Source organism: Wasmannia auropunctata, unplaced genomic scaffold (genome assembly GCF_000956235.1).
Source record: "Wasmannia auropunctata unplaced genomic scaffold, wasmannia.A_1.0 LD336039.1, whole genome shotgun sequence".
Taxonomy (NCBI): domain Eukaryota; kingdom Metazoa; phylum Arthropoda; class Insecta; order Hymenoptera; family Formicidae; genus Wasmannia; species Wasmannia auropunctata.
The window spans coordinates 591,488-615,011 of NW_012026851.1; the positions used below are offsets into that span (position 1 = coordinate 591,488).

Below are 23,524 nucleotides of genomic sequence, written 5' to 3' on the forward strand. Positions count from 1 at the left end.
TTTGTCATTTCTTATATTTTCTTTATTCTTGCTGTTTACGTTCATGTTCGTATAAGGAAATATCTTTTTCGAGTTGTCTTATACAAAATTAATGTTACACTGTCACATGTCTAGGATGCATTTAAGTTTTAAATTCTTTATTTTATCTTGTACGTGTTGATTTAGATTTTTCCAAAGAAATTTTTCTCAACTCTCAGCATATATGTAACAACCACCTACTTTTCTTCTGTCTTTTTTCATTGTTTTATATAATGCAAAGATACAAATGTAAAAATAATAAAAGTAAAAGAATTTTGTATAGTAACAAAATATTTGCCATTGGATATCGTTTATTTAATGCACATTTTGGTATTTTATTTTCTCTTTTTTCTTTCTCGGCTTCTTGAGAAGTAATAATAATGATATACTCGTGAGTGTATATAGGATACAAGCCTTTGAAGACTCGTATTATAATACTAAATAATACCTCGTGCGGAAGGGTGAAGGATTTATGGGCGAAATGGTATTGTTATATAAGTCATTATATGGCTATACTGGAAGTTATTCTTGCTTACTTTTTTACAGCTCATAAAAATATAAAATGTTTAAAGCAGTTATTTTATTTTGAGATAAAAAATATAATATAAAATATTATACTGAAGAAAAAACAAAAATAAAAAATAAATAAGTTCTCCTAATTAATATACATTGAATGAGAAGAAACTCATCGTCGACACAAAAATTTGATTCAAAGTTTGAAGAATCTTTACAAATTTATTTATAAATATTAAAATAGTAGGACATAAAGAATACGTTGTCATACGTTGTAATCAAGTATTTAGTTTTACATTACAAAAAAATATCACTTTTATCGTAACAGAAGGCGTATAGAATTATATGATATTATTTCTTAATTAAAATACATGCAAAAGTTGATATAAAACTTACAATAGGTATTTTTTCTTTTTTTGTACTGTAATTATAATTGCATGATGTATGATACTAAAAAATCTGATTATAAAAGCACAAATTAAAACATGACAGTATTGACAGTACCCGACGGTTACAAACTATAATGATTGTGCGTCCTTGTGACATTGCGTTCCGACAAGATCAGGTTGAAGAGTAGGTCGGGCCAGGTTAATGTCGAGACGTCTAGGTCAAGGAGTGGTCACTGGTCTCAATCGCTCGTTTATCTCGACAGTTGCGACCCACTTGGAACTACCGGTAATGTTAATGTCGTCATTTTTCAGCAATAGCGTTGACCGTGATGATGGTTTTCTCGATTTTGTTCTTCTCGCCTTTAGCAGCCTTTAGAAAGAAATGTCATATATTTCGATGAAGCGATCAATATTCGACGAGAAATGATCGATCGATTTAATTCCGCTATGTTAGAGATCGAAAGGTTACTGCGTAACCGCTATTAAAGCCAGGTGACCCTATGGTCTTTTCTTTATCTGATGGTCAACGCGATAGTTTCGTTTCCATTCGCGAGTAAATGCAGAAAATAAATGCAAACCGTGCATTTGCATGGTCTTCTTTAACAAAATCAACCGACTCGCGTGCTAACGGACGTGTGGGCGTTCTCGGAAGCCAGTTATGGACGAGCACGCTAATGCAAGTCTTGCAATTCCATGAAAATATTCCCGTCTGTTCCTACTAACCTTTCTTGCATTTTCTAGAAGTATGTATCTAACTCGTGATAAGCTTATACAATACTCTTGATGTATTATTATGGAGGGTGGGAATTTGCCGCTTGTAATAAAAGGAAAGAAAAATAAACAAATTAGAATAAAATGAAAGGAATTTATGACATGAATTGAAATTATTGCATGCCATACGTATATAAATTTAATTCTTAATTTCAAAGATTAAAAACTTATGATATTACAAGATTGATTTCTATCAACATCTCTTTTTTTATTCGTCTACGTTTTGTCGAAGAGGACAAAGAGGACGAAGGTTTACATGAAATAAATGCTAATGCTGATCCACAACATCGTTGTAGGACATTTACGGCCAAGGGTAAAAGAGAAGTGAGTGTAAAAGAGGGATGGCAGTTGCAACGATATGGCTCGTCAAGATCACCGGCTACGATTAGATATGGCCTACGGCCATGATGTGCTGGCACATTTAACGTCTACCACATTGTTATTACTGCTTATTATTTGCCCATCTGGGGACAGTGCATTCGCATCGGACATGACAATGACAGGGGTGGCGCTCGATAGCGTTGTTTACACTAGGGAACGCTGCGTGATATCAACGCGGTAAACTTTAATTATTCTTTCTCTTGCAAAAATATCCTTTCCTATCGATTGGAGGATCCATCGCTAATGATCGTTTCGCACAATTAGCTGATATCTGAGTGAATGTAAAGCGAAATATTGTATGTTTCTGGTAGTCTTTCATAGTAAATCTACGTTTAGTCTTCTCAGGTCAAACGAGTTCTCGAGGAAGCAGAAGAAAAAGCGACGACGTACACGACATTGCGCGTTGCAGTAAATCGCAGTTCGTAAAACTCTGACTTTTTACAGCAGCGGAAATCACATGAGACGTTCACGATGACTCAGGAGACGCTTCGCCGGTGCGGAAATCGAAGGAAGAGGATTCCTTCCCGTGACGCAGTTGATTTTACAACATGCCGCGCGATTCCCCGCCGCTCCGACGTGCGCGGTCGAGTTAGAACGCTCGCTTGTAGATTAAACAGCGCTAATGATCCGTATCGCGATCCCGTTAGGACTGACTCGCTTCCTCCAGTGTGCATCGTCGTCTTCTGCTTCCGCTTCTGGCTTTGCGCGTGGTAAGCACTGTGTGGCCAGGAGACTTCTCTCGCGCGCTACGGGAAAGCTCTATAAATCCTTCCATACACACACACATACAGCTTGTACCGTTGATAACCGATGACTCTATTTTCCTTTACGCTCCTGTCGGGAGACGGGAAGTTTCACTCCTCAATTAACTTGATCGTCATGGGAACTGGAGCAACCAGTACCAATTTGAAGTTGGAAATTACACAGAACTAGGAGAAGTAGTATTTGAAACTGAACTAAAGTTAAGTTAGAAAAAAAAATTTAAACGACGGGTCTGAAAGAGATGAGAATATATCCGGAATTGTCGTTTAAGCTTTGAGTCGACTTTACTGACGTCAGCGAATTTGATATTTCAACTATAAGGAAGAAAATATGAAAGGGAAGATTACGTGAGCCGTAACAAAATTACGGTGAACAATCATTTTGCGGCGCAAAGTAATATGGTGCGATGTACTAGGTAGGATAAGGTGCGGAACAGGCCAAGATAGTCCAGTAGTCGCTAACGATTAATTATGCACCTAATTGCACGACGCATTAAAACGCTCACAGAAAATAGATAATAATAATGCAATTAGAAATTATGTGGAGCAATTACGTTCGGCGCGCAACGACGCTCGTTACAGCGTTAACAACCGATGTAGTAACGCGATAGACGATAGACCGCCATCCGCACCCATGACGGAGGCAGAGGACGATGCTGTCCTAGAGCATCGGAGCGTCGGAGCGTCGCTCCCGGGCGCTCGCGCGTGCGCGCGCAGTTCTGCGATTAATTGCAAATAATTAGCGGATAATTCCGCGGCGAGCAAGATAACGGTACAAGGACGTACGGGCTGCATATCGTCCATTGTTCGCGCGGCGTTACCCAGACGCATTGTTGCGGCGCATCCTGCGAGCGTTGCCTCCTCCCTCTATCCTATCCCTCCCCCCGTCATGCGTTCCTCTTTTTTGAATCAAGACACTTTTCGTGACTCGTAGAGATCACGCGATTCTGCATGACGCTATTCTAAAGCTATTCAAATCGCGATTTACCGTCGCCGATCCGCGAATACTTAAAAGCACCGCGAATGACTCATGTCGCGGGAAATTTTGTCAGTATCATATCTGACACAGTTGGTTTTTCTCGTGAGTCGTAGCACTTTAATTCTTAGCTTTATTGTTTTCTCAGTGTCGGATCGCCAGACAATGCACCATGATTCGCACGCTTTGACGATGGCGCGACGTCGCGGTATTCCCGGCGCCGCGGTAATGACCCCGCGTCGTGTTTTAAATGCCAACGGAGTAATAGCGCTTACGTGAAAGTGTCATGTGTGTAATGAGAGGAAGAGCGTAACCTTTCTAAATTTTCACGCTTGGCGGATAAGAAAAAATAAGAATTTGGGAATGCAGATTAGCTAAACCTTACACGAATCTCATTAGTTCTGTTATAACTGTTACATATGTATATACACACATATACATATATATATATATATATATAATATAATTAAATAAATTATTATGTATATAATAAATAATAATAAACTTAAGTAAATTTTAAAGAGATAAACAGTAAGTCATTTTAAACCGAATTTAAAGTTAATTTTATATTTGTGGAATCGGGCCTAAGATACATATTTGCTTTTTAACATTTAAAATTGATTTCGTGTTACAATACATTATCAATTCAGTATAAATTAATGCCTTATTTGTATTATTTTTTACATATTATACATCATCATCTTCTATAAACTGTTGGTTTAAAAATACCTTTATATTTATGAGAGAGAATCTTTTGATATTAGAATTGCTAGCGATATTCTTTGATAGTTGTTATTTTATTATTTTAATTATCTTTCCATAAAAACTAGCTCGGCATTCGGTCATGCTTGTAGACATTTAAATGCGTCTGTAACTGTTATGTCTTTCTCTGTCGAATGATTCATGTTCCACTGCAGAATGCTTCATATATCAAACTCGGCTTGTTTCTGTTATAGTTGGTTTACTTTACCATAGTTTCTCTGAGAAAATTTCTGATTTAGTTTCGCCATATATATCATTTTATGATATATATCATTTTTATGATGCTTAACCGTTTCATAAAAACAAAAGAAACTAGAAACGGATGTAATGCATCATGGCGAGAGAAAAGCATATTTGTAAAACTCAGTCACTGTAACGTTGCTATTTGTGCTATTTTGTTGGCGTTACGATTAATAATTCATATATCATTATTTTAAACAAAGAAAAAAAGCAATCGCTATGAAAGGTTTTATACGTTTTTGATATACATTAATTTTGTGTGATTATGATATTGAAACATATTGATTTCTTAATGTCCTTTCTATCATATATTTATAATAAGTTACTTGTTGCTGTTGATAAGAATAAGATAAAATAATAAGATAAACTTAATCTTCCAATTATGGTGCAATTAGACTTTAAATTTTGTTGTATGTTTTTAGGCATCTTGAAGAAATGGGATTGGTAGAACGAGAAGCCGAGATGCAAGAATTGAATACTCCTAGACCTGGAAGATCGAGAGATCTCTTCGGAGTGCAATTGGAGGTAAGATTTATGTGGGAAATTTATTTATCTAACTCAAACGTGCAAAGGATCACACAATAAGCTTCGCGAAACTAAAATAATTTCTAAGATACTAATGTTTGTTAATGCGGAGAGTCCTTGAAAGTCAGAACAATCGGGAAAGGGAAGCGAGTATAATTTAATGCGCGATCTCCGGTATCCTTGTCGAGGGCGAGAATACATTCGATCCAGGATTAGCTATCCATTCACCTGAGAACATATTGGCTGACTTCAATGGTCACTTTTACCCGCGATTGTAGTGTAGGCCAGTGAGAGGCCCGACCCAGAAAACCCGTATCGGTTCTGGTACAACGGTTAGCCACCTGAAACCGAAACGACCAAGGAAAGTTCGTTCGTTGCACTCTCCTCCCTGTCGCGGTGATGAATCTGTCCATTACACCTTTCTCCGCGTCTCAACGGATGAAATACTAGTAAAGTCGGATGTCAATCACCAATACCTAGTCCCGAGTGCTTTGACGAGAAGTGCTTTCTAATTACGTTTTCTTGTATTTTACTTTTCTATGTCAATTGTTACTTTCTTATCTATCTTTTTACGACAATAAAATAAATACTCGATTATTTAAATTTTTTACAATTCGATAGAAAGATCAATAATTTAGAAAAGCGTACAATTAATTGTAAAAGTGTTAATAAAAACATTAAATAAACAGACACGCACGCATACACACACACACACACACACACACACAACACACGCACGCACACGCACACACACACACACACACACACACACACAAATGCGCGCGTGCAAAAGAAAGTATAGCGAATTAAAAATATTTAAAAAAAAGTTGATAATAAAAAATTGTTTGTCACAAAAAAGTTGATGCAAGAGTTGGAAATGTTGCATGAATAGATTTAAGTAGAAAAAAATTTAGGAAAAGAAATGAAAAGATCGAACTGTAATTACGTAGTAAGTTGCACAATCATAAACAAATGACGTAATAATTACAGAGTAGAGGCAGTTATGCGACAACATTTCGTGAATTGTCGAACAAACGTACGTTGATACGACCATTATTTTATAATATAATTTGATGACAGTCAAAGATATGATTTACGTAATGCGTCGTCATCACCTGCAATATTTAATGAGCATCAGCTTAATTGATCGATGCGCTTATAATAAATTGATAAGTACGTGTGAGCTAAACATATGATAGAAGTGAAGCTAAACTAGAATTGAACTTTCGGAGGACATTGAACGCCACTGAACTCCCGTTTCTCACCGTTATAATTCACACTGATCGATACTTGTTCGACAACTCACGAGTTACACGGTCTAGCTTGCGAAATTACTCAGAATATTGTGCCGTTGAAAGCGAAATAAGATTAAGAAAAAAAAGAAGCGGACACATTTCGTAAGTTTTGCGCACGTGCGTATCATTGTGGAACCTAGTTACGGTCCGTGAATCCAGGCTCGTTTTCACTTTAACATTAAGCACGAAGAATCATTGTAAAGGTCAGAACTTTTCAAAGAACGAACAAATCATTTGTTTTTTGTACTTGTATTTTTCTGTCCGAATGTAAAGGCTTTTTGTTATATATAAGTAGACCGTTGACCTTTTTGTGTAAAATTTACTGACTTTGACACTGACAAATCAAAGAGTGCTTTCACGTATATTATCTTATAATTTGTTGCATGGATACATATACCATATGTTTTTTTTATATTATTTTAATATTTTTCTAGCAAATTTATAAAATAGAATCAATTACTTATACGATAATGCAATATCTAATACATTATTTGCATATTTTGCACTGTTTCCTAATCGTTTGTCTTTGATGATGCCACTTCCAAAGCAGAATTAATTTCCGCAGAGTATGTAATAAAAATTAATTGTTTAATAATCTATTTTATCGAAATAAATGTCTGTCAATTAAATTTTGCGGTTGTATTATAATATGAAATTGTGTATTTATGAGTTTTGAAGAGATTTTATTTCCTAATTTAGTAATTTTGTTAATATAAATTATAAATTTGCTGCAGCTATATGAGAACGAAATTATATGTATTCATGACAATTTAATCTGATTATGAAACAATATGATGTATAGACGAATAGTTCTGAAGAAGAAATTAAAAATAGAAGGGAAGAGAGAGAGAGAGAGAGAGAGAGTAAACGAGCGTCCTGGAGGCATGTCACAGCCGAACGAGCAGATCCAATTAGATTAGCCATTATAACGTGTTGCAGTTACGTGCGGATCTTTTTTGCTGCGGATGTACACGTCGGCGACATTAATTGTTGTATGTCACTGGACCACTAGTAATGTTGTTTGGATATTACACGCGCAAATTACATTCGCTGAAGAGCACTTATACGAGCGAGTAATAGCGAAATTTCTCTCGATCTTCGTCATTTCTTTATACTAAATTTTTCTATGGATTTACCAGTTAATTCGTTTCATCACGGATGATATTTCGCCCCAACCACTGCAACGTTCCGGTGTAACAGAATCGCGGTTGAGGAGATCGTCAAACTCGAAAGCGAATCGAAAGCGAAATTGAGACTCGTGTTTTACCACTGTTAAAATGAAAATCTGAGCGTTTACTTCACTTGAATCAATTATTTCGCGAACAACATGAGTTGTGATAATTTTTAGATCAAGTCGCATAATGTGGGATCGATATATTATACATAAATCTATACAATGTATATGCGTGAGAATAACGAGAAATGTTACTGCCTAGATATTATGTTATCTCAAAATATTATGTATTACATATTGGGAAGAATGCAGTTGCTGCTACTAGATGAACTTCAATTGCCAAACTTATTATGTCTTTAATTTGCATAATAACATAATTGAACTTTCTTCTCGCATTCTTTGTTGGAAAAATTAAAATAATTAGCTAGATGCAGAATCTTATATATATAAATTGACGTGGTTTTCTCTCTTTCTATTTTTTTTTTCTAAGAAATTTGCTAATTATGAGTTAATTATAAAGTATCCTTTTCAGCATCTCAAGATAAGAATTCTGCGTGTTACTAATCTAATCCTATCGTAACATGGAATTATTCATAACGATATAGAGTTATATGTATATTACTTGAAATTAAACTACGAAGGATCCTTGAAGTAAACACGCGGTTGCATGCTGTGAGTCAATAATTAAGAAAAGCGAATAAAAAGATATAAGCTTATTTCTCGTTGTGTCATTTTATATGTGCTGACTTTTTAGTTTAATATCCGTTTAAGTAAAGGTTTCCGTGAATGTCTGTGTTACGATCGAGCATCACCATAAAGACTTCTGTGTACGAGCATGCATAAACATTTTATATAAATGCCGGTGCTACCGGCATTCACAGATTCAACTGAAATTGCCCGTACGCACGAGTGTTCCGATAAATTATCGATAACAATTTAATTACGCACAATTGAACAGTTGTATGCAACGTTCGTCTAAAAGCGATTATTTTATTTTCTCGATCTCGATCAACGTAGCGTTTGCAAACAGCCAGCGAGAATACGCGATTACGATAGACAGGATAATAGCCTGGTACACTCATAATCAGCATAATATCGCGGTGATCTTTAATAAGCGGAGTCAGTGCTTCAAGGAGTTGCGTAAAGTTTTATTTCGACAGACAGTAGAGTCCGTGCACCGTCGTATATCCGTTTTACGATGCAATGCGGGTTACGATGCATCCGTCGCACGTCGGCACGATTTGGAAAATCTAATCTTGAAAATGTTTTAATAAAATTCGCATTTATAATAAAGGTATGTGGATATAAAGTGATGACGTAAAGACACATTCGAGACTCATTATTGAATGGGATAGCAAACAATATTTATGTATTATATGGTCATGAAAGAATATTTAATAAATAATTAGTCATAGATATTTTCGAAAGCAATAAATAACGCGATGCTTCTAATCTGTTCTCGTTAAAGTTTCTTTCAGAGCGGTTCAGGTTCGGTTGAACTCCGCCAATAAAAGTTTGCGCTGACCAAGTCTGATTTGACACTCGTGCTACCACGAGACTAGCAATTCAAGCTGACTTATCGCTGAACTTCGCTCAAACTAAGATAGTCTGGTCTGCAATAACGACGCTTTGGCAACGAGCACTTGCACGCGTTCAGGTTCCTGTGGCGTTCGGAAACTTCCGGTGATCGCGTGAACGTAATCGACACGTTGCACTGCTGCGATTCTCGACTGATAGCAACCTGAAGGGTCTCGGAGGTCCAATTCTCAAAAAAATTTCTCTCGCAAAGAAGGCCGAGATACAAAATCTCATAACCTTTTAAATATCTTCTTTTGAGAGCCATTTCTTTCGGAAACTCTCCAGAGACACTCAATCGGACAATTAAAAATAGCAAAATGTATCTTGGAGAACATTGTTGTGGAACAAAATTTTTAATGCAAAAAAATTTCTTTCAAATTTTTTCGTCGAGTTCGCTATCTGCATTGATGGACGCGCGCGATTCGTCTTAATGCAATATTCACAATGCAATTTGATATTTTCGCGATGTAACGAGATTTTATCATGCATTATATTCTTTGATATTTCCTCCGTGTATTTTTAAAGTTGTTATACTTTGAAAACTATTATATCAAGAAATTCACGTAAGTTAATGCCAGATAGATAAAATGCAAAATGGATACATTGTATACAAATTCATTGAAATACGCTACTTTTATGATGATATAATAATGTACAAATGTAGTAATTTCCGTTCTATTTTACACTGCATTGCAGAGCAAACGAAATGCTTGCTTGGACTTGCTTGGAGAAAACTATGGTGCGTTTCATGTGTATTTTGACTCATCGTTGAACATTACGCGATGCGCGAACCAAGATAAATTCTAAATCATTATTATTGTACGCGTAAAAATGCATCACGATTTATTTATCGTATAAATACCTACTGCTTGGATCGCGAATTCACTTATTATATATTGGCTGCGGCGGGATATAATTTAAATTCCGACTTGGAGCAAACGTTTAATATGCTGCGCAATGCGGCCATAAAATGTTGAATGCCTCTAATTCTTTTGCGGTATTTACACATAGATATCACAATTGCAGTCATATATAGAATCCCAGAAACTTAACGTATTGAAATAAATGGAAAAATATTGGAAGATAAACCTATATACATAATCAGAATAAGAATAAAATTATTAAAAAAGTAAGTATTTAAAAATTTTGTATATGACATTTAAAAGATTTTAAAGACATTTTAAAGATACAACGTCTGGCTATGTTGGCGATTAATTAATTGAATAATTTCCACAATAAAAGCAGATGATTATTTAATTTGTTTATCTTTTTACATATATTTAAATTAAATAATTCTCATGACAGATTAGGTATTTGGTTACAATTTTATTCTATTTATTATTATCAAAAATTTCTAATTTAAAGAGAAAAAAGATCAAAGTATAAAAAAAAATATATATATATAGGATAAAAAGGAAAAGAACAAGGAATGTAGAACATTTTGCAGCTATCTTTTGATTTTACCCTAATGATCTCCCAATGGGGGTACCGGTTAACAGCGGTGCGCCGACCAAAAGAGCAGCATGACACGCACTCGTGAGCGCATCCGCGCGAGCTTTCATCTCTCCTGTGAAATTAGCATAATCTGGCAATAATAACTCATATAATCGTAGGAAGTCCAGTGCTTTCGGCCAATTATAGAGTACATTCGTATGCGCGATCCTCCGTCGAGCGCAACGAGCTTAGAGGCGAGTCGTGGCGGCGTTAGCGGCTCGTATCTTCCTGCGTTTATCTATTCAGGTATCTTCTTGCTCATGTGTGTATGCGCGTACATATGCGTATACCTACGTCCTGTGGTCCAACACTTGCATCCAACAAGTGCAAGAACGATTTACATATACACACGCGTATACGTATCTGCACGCGTCGTTGCATATGAGATGTTTGCGCGCGAGCTACAGCGTGCGCGCGTGAAATCGAATGTGCGCTCTTGATGCGCGTATTGTACGATTTATCGCGCTCGTGTGGACTCAGCAGGGAAACTGAAATCGTTATGAGATATAAATAAAAACATGAGGTTTTTTTACGCTGTCCTCTTTCGAAATATTTATAAAGAACGCGTTTCTTTAACCCATTAATTTTGTTTATGCTCAGAATTGATGTTAATGTTTTTAGTAGAAAGTGCAATAAGAAATCTACGCCGTCCAAGTAAAGTCTTATAATTTAATATAGCAATTATTAGGTTTTTATTTATAAGAGCGCATAAAAACTTTTATTTTGAGTGTATTTGTGTGTTCTCTTTTTGATTTTCTATTATATTTAAGATTTTTACTCTTTTGCTGTTTGAATTTGTGGACATAAAGATGTGTTTAGGTATAATAAAAGTTAATTATTAGGATAATACATATTTGTAGCAAATTTGGCGCGATTGGACGCGCTAGTGCGCATTAATGCACATTAAAGGCATCGTATACAAATTGAAGTAAAGATATATGTTTTTAATATAAATATGTAAATCGCGAAATCTTCAATATAGTATATAAATATTCAAATAATATAATATAAACAATAGAAGGGCTAACGAACTAAGCTAGATGTACACGCTGATAACGTGTGTTATAAATTTTATAAAAAATAATTATGTTAACGTATAAAATTGTCAACAATCTTCTTTAAGAATACAATTAAATGTTTCGATCCTCAAAGAATAGCGGTCATCTTTAGTGGATTTTAACGAATTTTAACGCACTTATATTATAAATTCGTTCGCTATAGAATTCTCTCTATTTTTATGATATTTTTCGCCTTATCTTTCAATTTTGTGATTTCAACCATGGTCCATATTTTATCGATATAATTTATCACACATATCGTTGATTAAATTGAATATCTAGGAGGTCAGTCGATTTCAAAAGCCTATTTTGCTCGTTATTGTGTCTTTATTCTAAAAATTTAAAGCTGAGATATCAATATGCACTCTTCTAAGACAGAATATAGAGTGAGTACAGTATCTAAATTTTTTTCATGTTCTTTGTTAAAATATGTATTAATTATTTTATTTCGAGATATTTGCATTTCATTTTTAGACTTTTTAGATCTGCAGTGTACAATGATTATAATATGCACCAGTGTGCACTAAAATGCATCCACTCAAATTCGCTATTATTGTTATATTAAATTAAATTAAATTAAATTAATTATATTTTTATAAATTAATAATTTTTACTAATACATATAATTTATGTCGTATTAAAAATTATGCTATTACTTTATTGGATACTTTATTGGATGTATTTACTTTATTGGATTACTTTATTGGATGTATTTACTTTATTCGGTTATAAAAAAAAATCATATTGGAAAATAACTTGATCAGTAGCCCTGTCGATAGTTGAAAAATAAATTATTAAACGATCATTATAAATCTGTAAACCAGCACATGATATTTAAGGAAAACTATATTGCCGTCAGTTGATATATTTCGTAACATACACGATCTCTTTTTTATCAACACGTTCTCAAATAGTAAAAGTAACAGTTCCTAATTTATATATACATATATTATTTAACTTTTAATTATATATATATATTTGATATTTCTTAACTAGTTATGTACCCAACGGTAACGCGTTAAAACATTTCGTGCAATCGTCGCATCGCGTCGCCACGGTCGTACTTTGGCCGAGCGGCGAGCACCTCGAAGTCGCAAGAAAACGTCGTCTTCAAATATATACTTTCTATTCGGAGTGCATGAAGTATGCAATCAGTATCGTCACTTCGAACGCGTTCTGGTATAAATTATTGGAATCGCGATATCGCTCGGTTGATATAGTTTTATAGATCGTATAGCTGTGAAGCCGAACACATCGCGAATGCCGCGGCGCGATGGTTTATTGTGAAATCGCATTCGAATCATTTAAATTCGTATCTCTCGGAATCCGAAACGAAAGTGAGACACGCGAGCGAAGAATTATCGTGAGTTCCTCGATCGTCGTAATTAATTGCGTATTGAGGCATCGTCCGTAATGTGTTAGTTAAACGTTCCATGCAATCACTATACGTCGCGCGTCGCGTCACCGCGATCGCGTTCTCGCCGTAGCACCGGTCGCTACAAATGTCATCTTTGCATGTTTCAATTGAGACACCCTAGCTTCTACTCGGAGTGCATTAAAAGCGGGTATACTATATCAACATGACCGCAGGTGTGTATGTATCGTCATTTACATTTTTTTCTAATATTTGTACGGCGGCAGATCGAGGAGTTTATGCGCGGTTTCGCGTGCTTGGCATATAATTGCATCGAGTTCCTGTAATGCTGCTGTAATGTGAAATGTCTCGATTAAATCACAGTTATTTATTGTTGAATGGAGAACTAGGAATATTAATCAATACAGTTGTAGCATATTATGTTTCGTTGATGATGGGGATCTTCAAATTATTGGCAACATAAAAGCGCCCGCTAATTCATGATTTTTTAATTTGCTTGGTTATCTGGGCTTCCTTTGCACTTATGGACTACAGTTTAATAGCAAGAAGTTCCAGAGTAATAAAAGAAAGCATGATAAGCTCTTTCGTTGAAAATCCGTACTATAATAGATATCCCACGAAGTAATCAGCTGTCGCTCAAAACAATATTTTTACAGGAATTCAGACTTTCGCAATTTTTTAATATTTTCTGTAGTAATATTTTGATACGAAGTTAATTAATTAATTAGTTTTTTCAGAAAATTATTTTTCTACATTCTGTATTTTTTTTTTAAATGAATTAATAAATGATGAAGTGATATTATTATTTATGTAGCTATCAGTCTATCGCACAGCTGTTATAGGTATGTGTGTGAGAGAGAGAGAGAGAGAGAGAGAGAAAATTAGCGAAATAATATATATATCTATAAAACTACCTTTCCTTTTTTTTCAGTAAATAAAGTTTATATTTTAGCAATCGTTTCTTTTTTTATCTTTTTCGAGATATGCTATATGTCAAGAAATCGAAATATATTTCACTAAAATGTATTTGATTACTGTCATTCAACGAGGTAGCAAATAACCTTTATATTTTGTTTCAGGTTACTTCATTACTCTTGGAGGGTGAGCGCCGCAAATTGGCAGTCTTGCAAAGGGAATTGCAAGCAGCTCTCGAGGAAGGTGGAAGCGTAAAAGTGAAGGAGAAGCAGCGACAGGAATTGCTGCATGCTATATCGTAAGTTTTCTCTAAAAATATTTGTTAGTGGGAATATACATATAAATATTGATGATATATATTTTAAAACGATTCTATACATATCATATGTTAAATTAATATATATGAAATTGCAAAAGTTTTTAGTCTATGACGTATTCCGCCACTGTCTTATTTATAAGTATATTAATCTTTTATATGTAAATTGTAAGTAAATTAATTTTTGTGATAAACATATTGGTTTTTATTTACAAATAAGATTTTTAAAAATTATTTTACGTGAAACTCTTTTTATGGAGAGAGCTTTTGCATATTTCATGTGTGCTAAGATAAGTAATTATTTGTGTAATAAAGGCTTTTTCGAATAATACATTTGCTAAGAAGCAACTAAATCGCGGGGTAAACGCGAACTTTATGTTAGAACCGACTCTCATGGGAATGCGAGAGCTTAACTTCTAAAAGATTTAGCGAGGGCAGTCTCGTGACGGAGTAATAATTTTATCGCAGCACTTTTTACTCCCATCAGAAAATGTTTCATCGCGTTATCTTCAGAATACTCTGCATAATGTTCAAGCGAACATAACGAGCGAAATTACGTTTTAACGAAGCTTAACTCATTAATATTAAGGTTTAAACTAACTTTTCAGAGTTTATTTACTAGTACGCAGCATCACAAAGTTTTGTAACTTTGCATTATGTTATCATCGCGTGAAGTTCAATTATATCATTTACCGTAAATACTTCTGCACGTTGATTTCGTAATAAATTGACTCAAGAAACGGAAACTTGACATATAATTCTAAAGCGCATGTTTTTATTTTATTTTGCAAACATTTTCGAAATTATTCTCGCCCTTCGCTATGTACACGGAAAAAGGGTAACACCTTGAGAAAAAGAACAAGTCAGCGGGATGTGAGACTTTTTTTCACGCGTATGAACACGAAGTTGTTTGCACAGCTCCACCCTCGCGTTTGCGGTGTCTCGCGTCGTGTTTGCACGGTGACCCTCTCGTCGGCTCCTTGATTATGCGACATTGATAAATTTATGAGATAATGAATACTTGGAAACTCTTTCTAATCTTTGTTTCTGATACACGAAAGAATATATATTTAGCGATCGCATTTAGACAGCTGAATAAATTGAAAATGTGAGATTAAGGTCTGTAATTTGTATTAAGCAAATCTGAAATAAAATATATTAACAGATTTGTTATAGACCTAGATGTAACCAAGTAAATATATAGTTATATAATAAAAGTGATAAATGTAATATTTTTTGTGATATTGATAAGAGCTTCTATATATTCATTATTCCGCGGCAGCTACGATGATCTTAGTTGAAACAAGAGATAAAAACTGTGTGCGAGAAAGAGAAAAATTTCTGGTCGTAGAACCTAGGTATTTTGCGGTGGAAATCGAATGGGTAACCTTTACTTAAATCGATTCTGGCAGCGTGGAAAATCTTTTGAAAAGAAAGTCTGGAGAAAAAGCGAATCTCGATAATGCTTATGTAAATTTATTCGATAACGTATTACTATATATAATATTACTACAGTATAATATATTAGCATGTTATGAGAGATATTAAATAACAAATTATGTTTGTAATAAATTCTTTTCACTGTATGATAAAGTTGTCGGAGATAGAATGAATCGTAGTCGACATATAATTCAACTATTTACCTTGTACTCCTTAAACAATCTTGTTTCTTTGCCATTGTCTCACGAGTGTTTATCTTGCAGTATAATGCAATAAGGGTTATATCTACTTGAATAGATCTAATTTATTTTGTTCAATGACATTCATAATATTATTTTCCTTCGTTCTTTGAAGGCGGGTAGGGTACGTAGTTACGTATTTCTTATATTTGCGTTTATTTACGTATTTTTTATCTATTTGAAGTTGATAAAAAGATTAAATAATAAATGGACATAAATATTTTTTTATAAATTATTTATTTTAGACAGTAAATAATAAATTAATATTTTTTTAATTTTTGAAATACTTTCCTTTCAAAAACTTTTGTTAAATATTTTTGTTGAACATTATTAAAATGGTAAAAAATCTATATGAGAAAATTTTTTCTTACAACAGCTTAAAAAGTTATTATCTACAATGAGTACTTTGTATATTGAGAGATTTTTGGCTTTCTATGTTCATGTACTTCAAAATGTAAAGTTATAAAGTATTATTCAATTTTGTTAATATCCCCTTATTTCTCTTGAACAAAGTGTTTCGTATACAGTCTACAATGTTAGCGAAGTCTTTTGTAGGCAAGATTAGCATGTTATCGCCGTCGCTCAACGTGTTAAAGCGTCCTGCAACCGCTTTCAAAATCAGCTTAATCGACAAAAAAGCCCGTGCGATACCTCTCGCCCGTGCAATTAATTCCCTTCTGAACTTTACTGCGCCGTCAAGCTTCGGAGAATTTCCCGGATATAGACGGAGAACTCCCCCGCTCGCTCTTGCGCTAGTCCGTCATGTGCTTGCGATCACATGCAAGTGCACACGAGTGCACAGGATCACCTTACGCCGAGAGGCGACCGAGAAAGCCCTAATTTATAAGATTGTTTGCCTACTCGTAATTGCCAAAGTTGCCTCGCGCGAAAAAAGTTTTTTTAGTTTATAAATCATTGGCTGAGAGTCTCTTGAAAAATGTGCCAGTGGGTCGTGAGAGTGCCATCTTCTTCTCGTTATGGCGACTTAGGCTCGTAGCCAAGGTATCCAAAAGTAGTAGCCAAACTGTTCTTACACTTCCCGTAGTTTCATATAAAAATAGTGCTCGAACTGATGGATTCTTTTATGCTGATATTTTCTCAACATAAAAATTAAAAGATAATTTTTAAATTTAAAATGAAGAAATTTACTTTTAACTAATTTGATTCACGATATTAGTAGTATATTGCATACGCTTTAGCTATCGACATCATCCTCCATTGTAATTTTATTCATCACTATGCATTTTAATTTAACAGCGTATAGAAAGCTTGTGTCTTGCATTCGCTTTTATGAGACGTTTTTAAATTAATTTTTCCGTTAAATTCTTTGTGTGCAGGAAAATTCAAGGACAACACGAGCAACTCGACAAAGAGTACAGGATTCACGCTGCCGGTGTTCTCCTATGCAACTCAAGGGGCTCCGGAAAGGTAAGGACAGCAGACGACCATTATTCTTTCTTTTTTATTCGCGATTCGCAGAAGACAAATGATCTTCTCGATTATTGCTGCGCGACGAATTATCGTCCTTTGCGAAACTCGAGCACTGTCGTTCGTTGACATTTGACGCCCGAGTTTTCTCTGTTGCTCCTTCAATCGGGTCGATAGTTCCTTCAAGATAACGATGTCGCACTAATCGACATTCTCGTCAAAGTACTCTCGTAAATGTTCTACTTCCGTCCAATTTTCATGAATCGGATAATGTAGGACATTTTTGACTAATTACGCTTCTCATTTAATGACAGATACCATTTGAATAAGTAAAAAAACTTGCCTTTTAGAGAAAAATATTTGAACAGAAGATAATGAAAATGAATCGTTGATGATGTATAAACAAATTCAAATAATTCGTCAAATTGATATAAACAATAACGCTTAATGTAAACTGTTACGTGAAAACGATAATGGATATTTTAAATGATCAGAATGATTGGTTACAAATCTGTTGTTTTAATTATAGAATTTTTATTATAAAATCAATTAGGACAGAATATTTGAATATTTGAACGTACGTTATTGTTAACAATTCACATACGTAACATGTGAATATATCTATAGCATTAATCTAAAATAAACTGATTTAGTTATCAACCGACATAAATTTTTTCTCTTTTTTAAAAGCAATTGAAATAAATTTTTTAAAAACAAAATATTTTTTTATTAGCAGTGTTATAAATATGATCTGGAGTTGATTGGATACTCTTTTAACATTGGAAATTAAGCAAATATTAGCAATTCATGTCTATGTTCATTTTCGAATCGATTAATTCGGAAAGATTTCTCAGATTTTTGCGTAATTATAAAAGATCAATGATCGCAGAAATTACTGAAAAGAAAGAAGAGCTCTTTAGCGAAATTTTTTTTTTTAACCCATTGGTCCTACCTCTTTATTGTTACGCTCGATATCTGTAACAATCACTTCGCTTCCAGGAGCTCTCAGGAAGCTTTAGTAAGCTCCGGTAAGCTGTTATTAGACTCGGTACATAATAGACTGGCTGCCTCGCTTCGTTCCGCTTTGCATCGTCGGACCTTCAAACGACGCTCGCGCGCGTGTCGCTTTATTCCTTTCATTAAATAATCTTAACGCAAGAAATTCATAAGGAGCCTACTACAGAGTCGCTAAATGTACTCTTTTCTTACTTATTCGTGTCAATAATTACGTTTCGCAATGCATTAACATAGTTTCTTATTACGCATTCTTGTTATCATCATTATAATTACGTTTTTTCTTGAGAGCATGCTTCGCGAGGACCGTAACGCTAACGACACTGTAGAGATATAATGAACGATAATGTAACGGTATCTACTTACTAGATTTTGTAAAAATAATCGCTATTATACACACATACACACACACACTCATTTTAATTATTAATTTCATCCGCATATTAAAAAAAATGTTTTCTAGAAATTATTACTATGATTGGACTTTATTAATATTAAAAGTGTTTTTGAAAAATATATTATAAATTCCGTAATTTTTAAATAGTATAATAATAGACAATTGAAGTTATAATTATTAATATCAATATTACTTGATGAGGTGTTTTACATTCTCTCTTAACTTGAATTGCATAGTTTATATATTTCGACCAGAGAGAAATATATAGCTTTTTATTGTTGCAGTCCATACGTACGCGTTCTTCGTGTTTAGATTCAATTCTTTCCGATTTAAAATGTTTTCTTTCTTTCAATATTATTCTTTCAGTGAGAAAACATTTGCGGTTTTTTTTCTATTTTTGAGGAATCTCGAATATGGTGTAGAATAACTAAAAATTGGAGATATTTTTTCCAAGTTAATTTGATATATATAACTCTAATTAAACATTTTCGACTCTGTAAAAATCGTTTTAAATAAATGTTTTATAGTACTTCATATCTATCCATTTAAATTTTTTGGGGAATTATATTTATATTCAATCTGAAATATTGATGAACATTTCTAATATCACAATGTATTGTGGTTTTAAGTGATATTTTTAAACATTTATTCGATATTCGATCCAATATATTAACATAACTTCAAGGGTAGTTTTCTACCTCCAGATAGCTTTGCATTAAAGCACATATATATTACAAGAAAGAAATATACAATTTTTCCTTATCTCGCTATTACTTTACAACATATGATTTATACACGGAGAGAATTTCTTTTTAAAATTTACCCAGAAAATCGTGTTAATCGTGAGACAACATAGTATTTCAACAAATTTTACTATGCACTACAATAAATTTATTGTAGTATATATTAAAAAATATATAGTAAAAAATACATAAAATTCGTCGAAATATTATGTTGTGCTACGGTTAAGCATGATTTTCAGGGTAAATTTTAAAATAAAATTCTCTTCGTGTACAAGCTTAAATTAAACTAAAAAAGTTGCAAGTGTTTTCTTGTAAATCATTTATGCAGTTGTGTTGAAAGAATATACGATTGTTCAAGATGATCAAGTTGACAGTTTATATAGAAAGTTATTAAATTAAAATGAAGATGTTGTTAATAAACATGATATGCACAAAAGTTATTTGTGAAACAAATAAACCTGCGAATAAAATTCGCGAAAGGTTTATTCGTCAGTAATAAACGTTGTATAGCGCAGTATAGGGCAATATTCTGTTAAATTGAGTTTAAAGACGATATGAATGCATCGCCTAAGGAGCGAACGAGTTTGCCAAGAAAATCAGTAAGATAGACGACTCTGTGTTATACAGCGACGCTTCAGTCGTAATATATTCAATTTCTATTCCTTCCTGCATCCGAGCTCGCCTCACCTTTTGGTAAACGAAGCCCCGGTTATCACAATGCCATAAATCTATTCACCGTCAAACTTTTTAGCCTGTTAATATCAGTTATTTGATTCACTGCAAAATAAAACTGTGTGAGTGTCAATTGAATCGAAGTTTTCGATTTATGTATTGTATTTTATAAACTGGTAAATTGAATTTTGTAAGAGTTATAGAACTGCAAATATAATTGATGATATAAACGAAAATCAATCACTCTTTCCTTGAATAGAGAATCGAAAATAGAGTAATAAAATGATATAGGATCAGTTTTTCATTCTTGAACTTTGATTTTTTTAAATAAAAAGTCAATGTGATGTGACGTTGAATACTAGTAATATAATTAATGATCCGATTGAGTTTCTTGTTATCGAAGAGCAACGTAATGTAGCTAAAAGAACATTTAACTTTCGAGAACATTGGCACGGTATAAGATAGACCCGTTCAGGATTTCATCGTCGGATCTACCGCGTAATGGATTCAATTTCTTTAGTCCTGCCGCTGTCGCTATCATCCTCTTTGGTTTCCCTTACCCTCTCTCTTTGTCTTCAAGCTCGAGTTGAGCATCTTCGGTAAATGAAAGTTTGGCCGGATTATCGCGCTTTCGCGAGAACGAAATATGGCTGTGCCGAGTACCATTGCAAACTCTTGAAACGTTCGAGGGTCGTCGATTCTATCTTGAGCTTAGCATCTTCGAGCTGCGAGAGAAACTAAAGCCCCCAGAGAAGCTGCGGGCGCTAAATCGGAGTATGGCAGAACGGTAAAGGACGTTATAGCATCGTACAGCATCGAACGATAAGGTCGTATCCAGGTCATCGCAGTTCGAAGTGGGCAATGGCGCTCTATGTTCAAGCAGATGCTGAAGAATAGGGATTCAGTCTGAAAATAGGAAGTACAAGCCGAGAAGATGGGAAGGGCAATGGGAAAGCGATGGAAGTGGGGGGAAGACACGTCGAAAAAGTATGTGCATTGTGGCAGGTAGAATGAACGAAGTGATCGTGGAACGAACAAGCGAAAGAAAGGAAACCTCATGGAAAATAAAAATGGTACGATCGGTGTACGAATGGAAATGCAACCAAGTGCATTATGCGGTGGAGAAGCCGTGTAAAAGCGACGGCTGGACGATGGTGAAAAAGTCGAAAGAGTGATGCCTGGAACGGGAAGCTGAACAGAAGCGTCGACAGAGTATCGAGGGAAAGATACGGGCGAATCGAGATGGAAGATACCGAGGGAGAATAGATCGGCGCGATCAAACTAAATAACGACGCTTACCGCATCGGCACGTGACACCCATCCTCACGTCTACATCGCCTTCTTCCCTTCGATTTCACAGTCACCTTATTCCATTCACGTTCGACGAACGAGGCTGGGATGCATTAGCGGTGTCCAATTACAGGGCAGTACTTTGCCTGCAGGTCAGGCGCATTACCTCGTCGTACACCTAAAGGGAGGTGACGATACGGTTATCCAAAGTGCGAAAATAATAAACTAATTTGCAAGTCAAGGTCCCTACATAGATTATTACAGTCCGCCTCTTTGGAATTATGCAGAAGCACGCTGTTCCTACTTGCACTTTTAACATATTCTATAACTTGTCTTCATGCACGTTTGCGTACGATATCGTGCGCACATTGCGTATGTTAATAGAATATTAAACAATTATACGTATAGGTATGTCACTAGATATGTTTGTAATGGCACACTAATTTTCATCGTTATACTGTATCAATTTTGCAAATATCAATTTTCCGTATATTTTCCGATGAAGTCGATTGAAATTTATTATAATAATTATTACTAGTAGTAATAAAATTAGAGTTTTTATTTTTTGAAAATAATTGATAAAACGTGTACGTTTTATCGATTATAGTGTTACATTATATATTAAATTATTGAAATATTATTACATTTGGAAAATAAATCGTAATCATACATAGTACCTGCTAAAGTAAACATAAAAAATGCATTCTTGTAATGGAATACCAAACTGTGACGAAATTGTACTAACAAATGGAAAAATGGAAAGATTAATAATTCGATATCGAATCACTTCGCATCTATGGCACAGTGTGAATTGGCATTGATTACTTGGTATAGTTTATTGAAATAGGTGATGAGTATAACGGAAAATCCACTTATCGTGCTATTTGTCAGAGAATAACATGAGTGTAATAGGTAATTTTATTTAAAAATAAGAGTCATTAGAACGAAGAGGGAGAGGGAGAGAGCTCTTGCTTCTCTGTTTGCAGAATATGGATTATTATTATTATTTACATGATATTACCGTAAAAGTTTTATTTGTATTGTCTGTTACATATTATGTATGTGCATACACATCTGTTTAATTTTATATATAAATATAAATAGATAGACATAATTAAGATTGCTTTATATTAAAAACAGAAACAGTATTTTTAAAAATATTTTTTATAAGACGTTACACAACAAAGTTAATTTTTTAATTCTATCTCTATAAATAAAACAAAATCCTTTTCTATTTATTTTTATATTTTAATTTCAAAGTTTATAAAAACATACATATGCATGTTTTTTGGATATTTGTGTAATAAAAATTATATCTCTATTTTACACAATTTAAAAGAATTCGCGTTTCTAATTAAAATGTTACGTTTCAAAAAATATCGTACTTTAAAAGAATAGTTACCATCACAATTATTGTTTCCCTTGGCCTACACAGGGCTTATCAAATTTCTTCGCGATTTCACGTGAAAATCGATACTTCAGTTAGCACTTCGAAGCAACGCCCTTGTTAGATCGTCTCTGTGTGATCAAACTTTGCATTGCTGTCGTTCACGATGTGAAAATTCACATTCAATATAGCATCGATGACTGTCAGAGTCGGTGTTTTATTCCGATTTCGATCAAATTTTTCTCCAACATTTATCACGCTCTATTTTTCAACCGTGTTTCACGAATTCAAGAAAAAAGTTTCAAGCATAGCACGATTTGTAAATTTATTGGAATTTGATATTTTTGATTATTCAGTATTAATAATTGAAAAC

General features: G+C 34.2%; 1 protein-coding gene across 1 annotated transcript in view; it reads left to right on the forward strand.

Moving 5' to 3' along the window:
* LOC105451991 overlaps positions 1-19,208 on the forward strand; it is a 48,349-nt gene extending 29,141 nt beyond the window's left edge. The window contains exons 2-4 of the mRNA XM_011692748.1: positions 5,234-5,336; positions 14,390-14,523; positions 17,558-19,208. Of these exons, the coding sequence (XP_011691050.1) occupies positions 5,247-5,336; positions 14,390-14,523; positions 17,558-17,777 (444 nt within the window). The 5' untranslated portion in view covers positions 5,234-5,246 and the 3' untranslated portion in view covers positions 17,778-19,208. The remainder of the gene's footprint in view (positions 1-5,233; positions 5,337-14,389; positions 14,524-17,557) is intronic.
* The last annotated feature ends 4,316 nt before the right edge of the window (positions 19,209-23,524 follow it).